At 40.4% G+C, this 12,989-nt stretch overlaps 1 protein-coding gene across 1 annotated transcript; it reads right to left on the bottom strand.

Moving 5' to 3' along the window:
• Positions 1-1,418: 1,418 nt before the first annotated feature.
• On the bottom strand, positions 1,419-2,330 carry LOC138812404 (vomeronasal type-1 receptor 1-like). Its single transcript, XM_070000356.1, has one exon. The coding sequence runs from the start codon at positions 2,328-2,330 to the stop codon at positions 1,419-1,421; it is 912 nt and encodes a 303-aa protein (XP_069856457.1).
• Between the last annotated feature and the right edge of the window lie 10,659 nt (positions 2,331-12,989).

The following is a 12,989-nucleotide window of genomic DNA, read 5'->3' as shown; positions in this document are numbered from 1 at the left end:
ATTATGGGCTGGTCGCGGCTTATATTTATGAACCAGCAGTGACACAGGTTTTCTGCTTGACCTGACACCATGTCTCCTGCTCCAGGTCAAGTATGGTGGATGTCTTCAGACCTCTGAAATACCCATGATGCAGAGGAGAGACCTTTCTAGAATACTCTTCTTACCTGAAGATGCTGGATCTATATATGCTTCAAGGTAATATATTTTCAGATGGCTATGTGACAAACCAACAAGGAATAACACTTTAGTTTTGTGCTAAGTATTGAACTTTTTTTCCAAGTTTAATGCTTCTACTCATTACACATACTCAGCACAATTCATGACATCATGAATAAATATAGTGCAATTCCTGCATAATATGGTGAAAACATTCATCTTCTGGTATCTCAGTTACTGCAAATTAGCAATTGTACAATATGCAATACATGTTTAGTGAACTAACAATAAAAGATAATTAGGCCACATGAACTACATTGAAATTTTCTATAACTTCATTTTATTTGAGATTCAGGTGGGACCTGCGTAGGCAGGACCTTCACCACTGAGATACTCCCATAGTCTGCTTTCAGTCAGTTTCACACAGATTGTTACATAACACCTTCTATTATACACACATTTTATAACTTCAAAGATAAAAATTTATGTCAGGCTCTGGGGGCTCAGGCCTGTAATCCCAGCTACGCAGGAGGCTGAGATCTGATGATTAGAATTGGAAGCCACCTGGCAGGAAAGTCCATGACTCTCCTCTCTCCAGTAAACTACTCAGACAACGTCTGAAGTGGTGCTGTGGAACAAATACGTACATTGCTATCTTTGAGCAAAAGAGCTCTGGGAAACTGTCCAAGCCCAGAGTACAAGCCCCACAATTAACAACAACAACAAAAATAATAATGATGATGATGATAATATTGCTCAAAGACTGATCCAAGTTGGATACAGTGGCTCACAGATGCAAGGTTCAACCAGAAGGATTCAGATCCAACGCCAGCCCAGGAAAAGTGTTCACAAGATTCTCCCTCCAATACTAGCTGGGTGTGTTTGTGTCCACCAGATATCCCAGCCATCTGTAAGGCTGAGAATGGGATGGTTGTAGTGATAGGTCAACCTGGGAAAAAAACAATTCCCTAAGACTCTATCTAAAAAGTGAAATCTCAGGATCTCTGTTCACATCTGTCATCCCAGGTACTTCAGGAAACACACAATAGGAATATGAGAATGCAGCCTGACCTGGCATAAAGTAATGGTATAGCTCAAAAATAACCAGAGTGAAAAAGGACAAGACCAGGTCTCTAGTAGTAGAGCCCCTGCCCTAGCAGTGCAGAGTATAGTGTGTAAATGCCACTGCTGCAAAAATAAAACTATGAACCAATTGTAAAATTGAATGTAATGGGTTGGTTCGAAGGAATCATGAAAATCTTTTATTCAATGCAGGATTGAAAAACCTGAGTGATACGAGTGTCAGTGCTGATGAGCACAAAGGGGCTGAGTACTGAGAAACATGCATCCAGGAACACAGACATGTCCACCAGCCACAGGTCTGGTTTCATATGTAAACCAACACAAAGAGTGAAGATGGCAGAGAGGCAGTAGAAGGAGACGAACATGCTCACCAGGGTCAGGATGGTGCGTGTGGCCCTGGCCTCATGGTCAGGTCTTCGGGAGGCAATGTGGCTGTGAATGTGCTGGACCCTCTGCTTATGTCTGTGCAGGACAAGGACCATGGAGCCACTGGTCCACATCATGAAAACCAAGCACATAATATCAAGGGAAAGGTATAAGACTATTTGTGATAAACGTACAAATGGTTTTGGTGTAGTTGGTCCTATGCCACAGTATCTATAATGCATGTGCAGAGTGACATTTTGCCTGTGTGTTGGGCCAATTACTCTCAGAGGCACATAAATATTTACCAGGACCTGCAGAATCCAGAACAGGAAACCAGAGATTCCAAAGCAGTTAGGGAATGTAGTAGTGATCTTCCACCAAACATTTCTAGTGCAAAGCTTTGAGACCTGGAAACCACTCAGAAGGCAGGTGGTGTTAAGAGAAACCCCTCTGGCTACTCTGCAGAAATACAAAGCAACTTTACATGCGGCATCATCGAGAAAGTACTTCCATCCAATTCCTGCCATCGTCTGAGGAATCCCAGTTGATAAAACAACCACGTAGTTTGCAAAGACCAGATGGCAGAGGATGGGGTCTGTAGGCCTCACCTTCTGTCTAGTGAGGAGGGTGTAGCTGTAAAAACAAAGGAGACATGAGTTCCCCAGGACTCCAGCTGCAGTCTGTGTGAGGAAGGCAACCCTCATTTCAATGTCGGCTTTGGCCATCTCTTCTTCCAGAAGTGGAAGTGTGTCTCAACTGACAGAACTGCAGCCTTGAGTGAAAAGCAAGAGATGGAGGCCCTCAGTTTAAGACTTTCAACTGGACATCCCACAGCACTGTGGTGTTTGAATGCTCCAGGCTCTTCAGTGACTCATGGACAACTAGGACTCTCAGTCTCTCTGCCCCTAAACAATTCTAAAGGATGCAGAAAAGCATATATTAAGGGCCTCTTACACATGTACATACAAGAATTTGCCCATGAAATAGAGTTTCTGGTTAAAAGTTTTCAGTTAGAAAAGAATCTCCTAAACTAGTCACTCATATATATAATACTAGTAACTCAGAAGACTGAGACCTGTGGTTCAAACATGGAAGCCACCCAAACTCCAGGAGACACTTATTTCCCAATAACCACCAGGAACACTAAAGTGGCACTGTGTCTCAAATGGTAGAGCACTAGGCTTTATTAAAATGGCACAGGGACAGAGCCCAGGCTCTGAGTACAACTGCGTGACTGACAAAATAATAAGAAGTATGAGTGAAAGAACAATGAGAGAAGGCAGAGGGAGAGGGAACAAACTGAGGAAACTGGTGGGAATGGAAATGACAAGCCAAGGCATTAAAATTAATATCAACAAGCCTCTTACATTCATATCATAAATAGTCATGTCACAGGTTATTCCTTGACAAATCTCTTCCAATGTATATCTTCAAATAATATGTGATTACATTAAATGTAACTGTAAATCACATTGAGACATTACTCATGACAGAAACTATACAGAGGTGTATCAGATCATTTGAGCAGAGAATGCTCTACCCCTGAGCACACAAAGCTGTATGGTCTCCAGGATACAAAGCAATGTGGAGCTGCATCAAAATTGCTAACTGAGGCAGGAGAGAGGCCTGTGATTTTCACCAAACATTTTTTCCTAAAATACAAGACATTTGTCTCAATGTAACCTCACACAACACACACATTTTCAGAGAAGTTATTTCTGCATTTTCTTGATGAGTTACATTAACCACTGTTACTTACCTGAGAAGAATAGCTGCTTACCCAGTAGGAATTGGCTGTCAGGACAGAGAAGCAGAGGCAGTGGTCACAGCATGTATGCTCAGCCACGGATCCCCAAGAAAAAGGCTCAGGACTCCATGATCTCATCTCCTCTGTGGGCGTGCTCATCATGTCACCTAGAAGTTTGCTGACACTGTGTGCATGGGGAATACAGTTTCCCTGTAACAAACACTGGAGAATTGTGGATTCTGATGAGCACCTCTGAAATTCCATGACCATTTCCAACTGATGTGACCCACGGTGAGGAAAGTCAAGGGAATATTTGGAAACTTTTTAAGACAATCTCATTAGCAGTGAGTAGAGGAAAATGAAATCTATTGTGTAAGTGTGTGACACTGTAGGAATGGCTTTGGTGAACTTGTAGGTTTTTTCCCTTTGTCTCCAAGTTACAAGTTCTTTCTATAGCAAAGAACCATTATTTTAAAACAAATCCAAGCATCTGTAGCTCATGCCTGTAATCCTAGTTACTCAGAATTGTGAGATCTGAGGATTGGAGTTCAAAGGAAGTGTAAGCAGAAAAATACATGAAACTCTTACCTACAATAAACCACTCAGAGAAAGCTGGAAGTGGTGCTGTGGCTTCAGAGATAGAGCACTATCTTGAGGAAATAAGACCCTCAGGGGCAGTGCCCAGGCCCTGAGTTAAAGCCTTAATACATATTTAAAAAATGTACCCATTACCTTTCTCATTTAACACTAAACCCTCTGTAAAATATTTTCACAGTAAAAAATGTATAAAATAGGTTATTTCCCAAGTTGAAGTGCTATGTCTTGATCAATATTCAAATAATCAAGGCCCAAAGTTTCACAGTAGTCTTTTTCATGTTTCCCCAGTATCTTCATAGATACCTTCATAGGCTTTTCATGTGCTCACTTATTCCAGCCATTTTGACCTTCTGAGATACAGAGGATATCGAAATTCCTTCCTCTGAACACAGCATGACCATATTGCCTAAAACTAAGAGGCATCCATAGATGAAACTAGAAACCAGGATGGTGCTGAGAGGGAAATATATAACTTAGATCTTGTCATTACAAAAGGAAAGACCAAAAAGTCTCCACCTGTCATCACTCTTTACAGAGCAAGAAAATAATAACAAGGAAACACAATATGGAAATAAAAAAGAAGAGTTTAACTATGAATGCAAGATGAAAGCAGAACAATAGAGATAAAAATCAGAGAAACCAAAGGTTGGAGGTTTGAAAAAAGCCAAGGAAATGGACAGAAATTAGGTTAGGTTGGTAACGATATAACCAGAAGACCCAAATTACTTAACCAAATAGTGAAATGCAGACATGATTCTTGATCTGTGGAAAGGCAAAACAGAGCCAGGAATGGTGTCTCAGGCTTATGATGCTAGCTCCTCAGGATGCTGAGATTAGGAGGATTACAGATTAAAACCAGAACAAGCACAAAGTCCACAAGATTCCATCTCCAAAATTGCTGACAAGCCTCGTACAAGTGGCTCATGTCTGAAATTTTAGCAGCTCAGGAGGCTGAGGTCTGAGGATCAATGTTTGAAGCCAGCCCAGGCAGAAAAGCCTGTGAGACTCTCATCTTTGATTAACTACCAACAAAGCTGGAAGTAAAGCTGCTGCTCAGATGGTAGAGAACTAGCCTTGAGCAGAAAAATGCAGATACAGCACCCAGGCCCCAAGTTCCAACTCAGGACTGACATAAAAACAAAAACAAGAACAAAAACCTGGGCTGGATGCATGGCTCAAGTGGTAGAGTACCAGTTGAATGAACAAGTTTAGCAAGCATAGGGCCCTGAATTCAAGTCCTGGCACATGAAGAGAAGACACAGAGAGAAAATGGATTCTAAGGATTACAAATGACATAAACTAAGTGAAAAAGTATTCAAGTTTCTAGGAACGGTGCTCTTATCATAATTGACTGAAGAAGGATGGATGCTGATGGCTCACACCTGTAGTCCTAGCTACTCAGAAGGCTGAGGTATGAGAATCACAGTTTGAAGCCAGCCCTGGCAGGAAGGTTTGTGACACTCTTCTCTCCAAGAAACAACTCAGAAAAGGCCGGAGGTGGCACTGTGGCTCAAGTGATAGAGGGCGAGCATTGAGCCATAGAAGCTCAGGGACAGCATCCAGGTCCTGAGTTCAAGCACCAGGAAAAGAAAAATTGCCTCAAAAAATAGTAATAAGAAAAACAGAGATTGCACCTCCAGTACAAAGCCACCCAACGCAGAAAAGCCCACAGATACACACACACACACACACACACACACACACACACACACACACACAGTTTATTTACCTTCATTTGCATCACAACAGGGAAAAGAACAGATTTTGCTAATTTAATAAAGTTAATAATTGTGCATTTTTTGCTAAATGCAAATATATTTTCATTGAACATTGACTAAATCAGCTTTGGGATGACCACCTGACATTATGCATGAGGTTATGCCTCACACTGTGTTTGTCCTACTTTTAGGACAAAGATGGAATTCCGGGCTGGTCTTGCATTACATTTAGGAACCAGCAGTGACACAGGTTTACTGCTTGATCTGCTCCATGTCTCCTGGTCCAGATCAAACATGGATGTCTTCAGATTGCTGAAATCCCCATGATGCATAGGAGAGACCTTTCTACACTACTCCTCTTACCTGAAGATGCAGAATCTAAGTACATTTGAACTTAAGGTTTTCAGGCATCAAAATGAAAAAAAAACAACATTTAATAACATTTTGTTTTGTGTTAATATTGAACTTTATTTCCAAGCTTAATATTTCCAAATATTACAATTGTGCAACACAATTTATTAGGTAATGAAGAAAAATTAAGCATAATTTCTGTATAGTAGGGGGGATAGATTCATCTTCTGATTCCTCTGTTACTCATAAGAAGACAGCATTTGTGCCTTTCCTTATGCTTCATTTGCTTAGAGAACTAAAAGTAAAATATCATTATGATTCAATAACTGCATTAAAATTTTCATGGCTTCATTATATTGTAGTTCTGTAAAAAATAATCAGGGTCTTCCTAAGTCTCCTTAGCACAGGCCAAAATTTCCTTAATAGAGACCCAGAAACACAACAAATCAAAGAAAGGTTGAACAAATGGGATTGCATGAAGTTGCAGAGCTTCTGCATGGCAAAGGACATAGCTAGCAAGATGAATAGAAAGCCCACAGATTGGGAGGAGATCTTCACTAGCCATACAACAGACAAGGGTCTCATATCTAAAATATACTTGGAACTCAAAATATTAAATCCCCCAACAACAAATACTCAAAGAAACAACTGCCCAATAAATAAGTGAGCTAATGACTTAAAGAGAAACTTCTCTGAAGAAGAAAGAAGGATGGCCAATAGACACATGAAGAAATTCTCAACCTCCCTAGCCATAAAAGAAATGCAAATCAAAGAACATTGAGATACCACCTCACCCAGTTAGAATGGCAAAAATGAAGAACTCTAATAACAACAGATGCTGCAGGGGATGTGGACAGAAGGGAACCTTACTTCATTGTTGGTGGGAATGTAAACTTGTTCAACCACTTTGGAAAGTAGTATGGAGGTTCCTCAAAAAACTCCACATAGAGCTCCCCTATGACCCAGCAATAGCACTTTTGGGCATTTACCCAAATGTTTACAAACAAGACCACACTAAAGCTACCAGCACGACTATGTTTATTGCAGCATTATTTACCATAGCTAAGATCTGGAACCAACCCAGATGCCCCTCAGTAGGTGAATGGATCAAGAAAATGTGGTATATATACACAATGGAATTCTATGCCTCCATCAGAAAGAATGGCATTGCCCCATTTGTTAGGAAATGGAAAGACTTGGAAAAAATTATATTAAGTGAAGTAAGCCAAGCCCAAAGAAACAAAGGTCCCATGGTTTCCCTTATTTGCAATACCTAATATATGTATGAGTCAAGAAGAAAAGGTCAGATAAGGTGATGTTAGGAAATGAACCCTAAGATATGTATTTAAATGTTTTCTTTCTTTCATGCATTTGTTTCAAACGCAATAATTATAAGATTATTTCTTTGTTGCTTTGTATGTCCCTCTCCCACAGTATAACCCCTGTCAGTATAATTTGTTGAGGGGAAGGGGAAAAACAAGTTGTTTAAATAAGGATACAGGTGGACCCGTTGCAACAATGAGAAGTACAAGTTGTCATGTCGAAAATGAACTTTACTCCCTAGCCATAAAAGAAATGCAAATCAAAACAACATTGAGATATCACCTCACCCCAGTTAGAACGGCAAAAATCAAGAACTCTAACAACAACAGATGCTGGAGGGGATGTGGATAGAAAGGAACCTTACTTCATTGTTGGTGGGAATGTAAACTTGTTCAACCACTTTGGAAAGCAGTATGGAGGTTCCTCAAAAGACTTCACATAGAACTCCCCTATGACCCAGCAATCCCACTTTTGGGCATTTACCCAAATGTTTACAAACAAGACCACACTAAAGCTACCAGCACAACTCTGTTTATTGCAGCATTATTTACCATAGCTAAGATATGGAACCAACCCAGATGCCCCTCAGTAGATGAATGGATCAAGAAAATGTGGTATATATACACATTGGAATTCTATGCCTCCATCAGAAAGAATGACATTGTCCCATTTGTCAGGAAATGGAAAAACTTGGAAAAAATTATATTAAGTGAAGTAAGCCAAGCCCAAAGAAACATAGGTCCCATGGTTTCCCTTATTTGCAATATCTAGTATATGTATAAGTCAAGCGGAAAAGGTCAGATAATGTGATGTCAGCAAAATGAACCCTTAGATATGTATTTTAATCTTTTTTTCTTTCATGCATGTGTTCCTAATGCATTTATAAGATTATCTCTTTGTTGCTTTGTATGTCCCTCCCCCACAGGATAACAACCCCTGCTTTCACTATATTTGATGCCAGTATAACTTGTGGAGGAGATGGGGAATAACCAGTTGTTTAAGGATACAGGTGGACCTGTTGCAACAATGAGAAGTACAAGTTGTCATGTCCAAAATGAGCTTTACAACGTTGGTGCGGGGGGGGGGGGGGTGGGGATTGAGGAGGAAGGAAGGGGAAGGAGAAGGATTGGGATTTGGGGGGAGGGGGGAGGCTGGAAACGGATGTGAAGAGTAAACCAAAGAGGAGGCTGCAATGCTTGGTAAGAAATGTACGCATTATCCTGCCCATGTAATTGTAACTCCTCTGTACAGTATGTATGTTCACAAATAAAATAAAATTAAATTTAAAAAAATAAAAGTGTGAAACTGAGCAAATGACTTTCGTGAATTTTAGGGTGATTTTTCCCTTTTGTCTCCAAGGTGTGGTTTCTTTCTTTAGAAAACCAATGTTAAAAAGATTAAAAAAAATAGGGGCTGGGAAGGTGGCTCAGTGGTAGAGCTTTTGCCTTGCATGCCTGAGGTCCTGGGTTCGATTCATCAGCACCACATAAAGAAAAAAGCCATAAGTGCCACTGTGGCTCAAGTGGTAGAGCATTAGCCTTGAGCTGAATAGCTGAGGGACAGCACCCAGGCCCAGAGTTCAGGCTCCACGACCGGACCCCAAAAAATAAAAATAAAAAATGAAAAAGCTGGGCACTGGTGGCTTTTGCTTAAAATCCAAGCTATTCAGGAAGCTGTGATCTGAGGACTGCAATTTGAAGCCATCCCAGGAAAAATAGTCCAAGACTATTATCTCTGCAAACATTCTGTCAAGCTGGGTGCTGGTGGGTCATGCCTGTAATCCTAGATACTCAGGAGATTGAGATCTGAGCATCACATTTCAAATCCACCCTGGGCAAGAAAGTCCATGAGACTATTATCTCTAATAAACCACTAGAAAACTAGAAGTTGAGCTTTGCTCAGTGGTAGAGTGCTAGCCTTGAAGTGAGTCCCAGTCCCTGAGTTCAAGCCCCAGGACCCAAAAAAAAAAAAAACAAAAAACTACTCAGACAATGCTGTAAGTATACTGTGGCTCAAGTGGTTGAGCACCAACCATGAGCACAAAGAGGCTCAGGACTACTGTCCAGGGGCTAAGTTCAAGCTTCAGGACACACTGGTGGGGAGAAAAAAGGAATATCCCAAGTGGAAATACAATGTACTATGTGATGGTTAACAATGCTTAAATTATCAAGGCGCAGAGATGTGTTTTACAGCAGTCTTTTTAATGTTTACACATGACCTTCATAAACTATCCACATGTTCACTTATTCCAGCCATTTTGACCTTCAGAGATAGAGAATATAGAAACCCTAAATGCCACTCTTCCTCTGAACACAGCATGACCATATCGCCTAAATCTAAGGCACATCTGTAAATGAAGATAGAAACCAAGTCTGTTCTGAGAGGCAAACTTCAATCTTGACCTTACAAAAGGGAAAGACCCCCAAATTTCCACCTGTCATCATTCCTTACAGAGAAAGAACATAATAGCAAGGCAAACACAATATGAAAGCAAAGAAGAACAGCATAAGTGTAAATGCAAGTTATAAAAAGACAAATAGAAAAGTCAGTGAGCTGAGCAGTGGTGGCTCATCCCTGTAATGCTAGATACCCTAGGGCTGTCTGAGGATTGCAGTTCAAAGCCACACAGGCAGGAAAATCCATGAGATGCTTCTCTTGAATTAACAACCAGAAAACAGAAAGTTGCATGGTGGCTCAAGTGGTAGAGCACTCACCTTGAGCTGAAGAGCTCAGGGACAACTCCCAGGACCAGAGATAAAGACCCACGACTGATGTTAAAAAAAAAAAAAAAAGAAAGGAAGAAAGAAAAGTCAGTGAACCCCAATGTTGGATGTTTGAAAAGACCACCAAAGAATTGTACAAAACTTTTACTTAGATTGACAAAGGAAAAACCAGAACATTCCAATTACTGAACCAGAAATAGAAGTACACACATGATTCCTGACCTGTAGAAATGCAAAACAGAGGCAGGAATGGTGGATCAATTTTATTATTTTAGCTCTTCAGGAGGCTGAGATTAGGAGAACAAGCACAAAAGTCCACAAGACTCCATCTCCAAAATAGCTTACAACTGGGCACAGGTTGCTAATGTCTGTAATCTTAGTTACATGGAAACTGAGGTCTGAGGATCAGTGTTTGAAGCGAGACCAGGCAGAAAAGCCTATGAGACTCTTACTTCAAAATAACCACAGAAAAGCTGGTAGTGAAGCTGAGGCTCAGATGGTAAAGAGCTAGCTTTGAGCAGAAAAGCTCAGGGACAGCACCCAGGACCTGAGTTCAACCCCCTGGAATGCTCAACAACATCAACAAAAAAACAGAATAAAAGACAGGAACAAAGTCCAAGGCTGGAGTCATGGCGAAAGTGGTAGAAGACCAGCAGAGTAAGCAGTTTAAACTACCAAAGGCTCTGAATTCTGTACTTGTACATGTAGAAAAAGAAAAAGAAAGAAAGAAAGACAGATGGGTACACACACACACACACACACACACACACACACACAGAAAGAGAGAGAGAGAGAGAGAGAGAGAAAGGGAGAGAGAGAGAGGATTCTAACAATTACATATAATTAGGAATGTTAAAATATCTAGGAACACTACCTCTGACAAAATTGACTCAAAGAAGCAGACACTGTTGACAAATGCAAATAATTATAGCTAATCAGGAGGCTGAGATCTGAGGATTGCTGTTGGAAACCAGCCATGACAAGAAATCCATCAGATTCTTATCTCCAACAAAGTACTCAGAAAAGACCAAAAGTGGTGCTATGGTTCAAGTGGTAGAGCACTAGTCTTGATCCAGCAAAGCTCAGGGACATACACATGACCTCAGTTCAAGCACCAGGACAAGAGAAAAAAAGGACCAAGAACAGAAAAATTGAATCAAGAAATAGCAGGAAATCTGAATAACTGAAGAAGAGATTGTATCTCTAGTATAAAGCCTCCCAACACAGACAATCCCACAGACACTCACAAACACACACACTATCACACACAGTTGTTTATCTATATTTGAATCACCACAATGAAATTATATATATTCTAATAACAGATTATAGTAATTTAATAAAACTAAACCTTGTGAAACTTTGTCAAATGCAATGTACATTTTACTTGAACATTGACTAAATCATCTTCACGATGACTGTATGAGGCTAGGCCTCACACTGAGTCTGTCATAATTTTTAGAACATGGATGAAATTCTGGGCTGGTCCCAGGTGACATTTATGAACCAGCAGTGACACCAGGTTTTCTGCTTGACCTGACACCATGTCTCCTGCTCCAGGTCAAGTATGGAGGATGTCTTCAGACCTCTGAAATACCCATGATGCAGAGGAGAGACCTTTCTAGAATACCTTCTACTGAAGAGTATTCTACTACTGAATCTTCTACTGAAGATGCTGGATCTATATATGCTTCAAGGTAATAAATTTTTAGGTGCCTATGTGACAAACCAATAAGTAGTAACACTTTAGTTTTGTGCTAAGTATTGAATTTTATTTCCAAGTTTAATGCTTCTACTCATTACACATACTCAGCACAATTCATGACATCATGAAGAAAAATCAAGTGCAATTCCTGCATAATATGGTGAAAACATTCATCTTCAGGTATCTCAGTTACTGTAAATTTGCAATTGTACCTTATGCAAAACTTGTTTAGTGAACTAACAATAAAAGATAATTAGGCCACATGAACTACATTGAAATTTTCTATAACTTCATTTTATTTGAGATTCAGGTGGGACCTGCATAGGCAGGACCTTCACCACTGAGATACTCCCATAGCCTGCTTTCAGTCAGTTTCACACAGATTGTTACATAACACCTTCTATTATATACTCATTTTATAACTTCAAAGATAAAATTTTATGTCAGGCTCTGGGGGCTCAGGCCTGTAATCCCAGCTACTCAGGAGGCTGAGATCTGATGATTAGAAATGGAAGCCACCTGACAGGAAAGTCCATGACACTCCTCTCTCCAGTAAACTACTCAGACAACATCTGAAGCGGTGCTGTGGGCCAAATACGTACAGTGCTATCTTTGAGCAAAAGAGCTCTGGGAAAGTGTCCAAGCCCAGAGTACAAGCCCCACAACTAACAACAACAACAACAATAATGATGATGATGATGATGATAATATTGCTCAAAGACTGATCCAAGTTGGATACAGTGACTCATAGATGCAAGGCTCAATCAGGAGGATTCAGATCCAACGCCAGCGCAGGAAAAGTGTTCACAAGATTCCCCCTCCAATACTAGCTGGGTGTGTTTGTGTCCACCAGATATCCCAGCCATCTGTAAGGCTGAGAATGGGATGGTTGTAGTGATAGGTCAACCTGGGGAAAAAACAATTCCTTAAGACTCTATCTAAAAAGTGAAATCTCAGGATCTCTGTTCACATCTGTCATCCCAGGTACTTCAGGAAACACACAATAGGAGTATGAGGATGCAGCCTGACTTGGTATAAAGTAATGGCATAGCTCAAAAATAACCAGAGTGAAAAAGGACAAGACCAGGTCTCTAGTAGTAGAGCCCCTGCCCTAGCAGTGTAGAGTATAGTGTATAAATGCCACTGCTGCAAAAATAAAACTATGAACCAATTGTAAAATTGAATGTAATGGGTTAGTTTGAACGAATCATGAAAATCTT

The sequence above is a fragment of the Dipodomys merriami genome, unplaced genomic scaffold (genome assembly GCF_024711535.1).
Source record: "Dipodomys merriami isolate MVZ:Mamm:240054 unplaced genomic scaffold, mDipMer1.0.p SCAF_57, whole genome shotgun sequence".
In the NCBI taxonomy this organism is placed as follows: Eukaryota; Metazoa; Chordata; class Mammalia; order Rodentia; family Heteromyidae; genus Dipodomys; species Dipodomys merriami.
The sequence above is the reverse complement of the archived record's forward strand: the minus strand, read 5'-3'. Positions and strand labels throughout refer to the sequence as shown.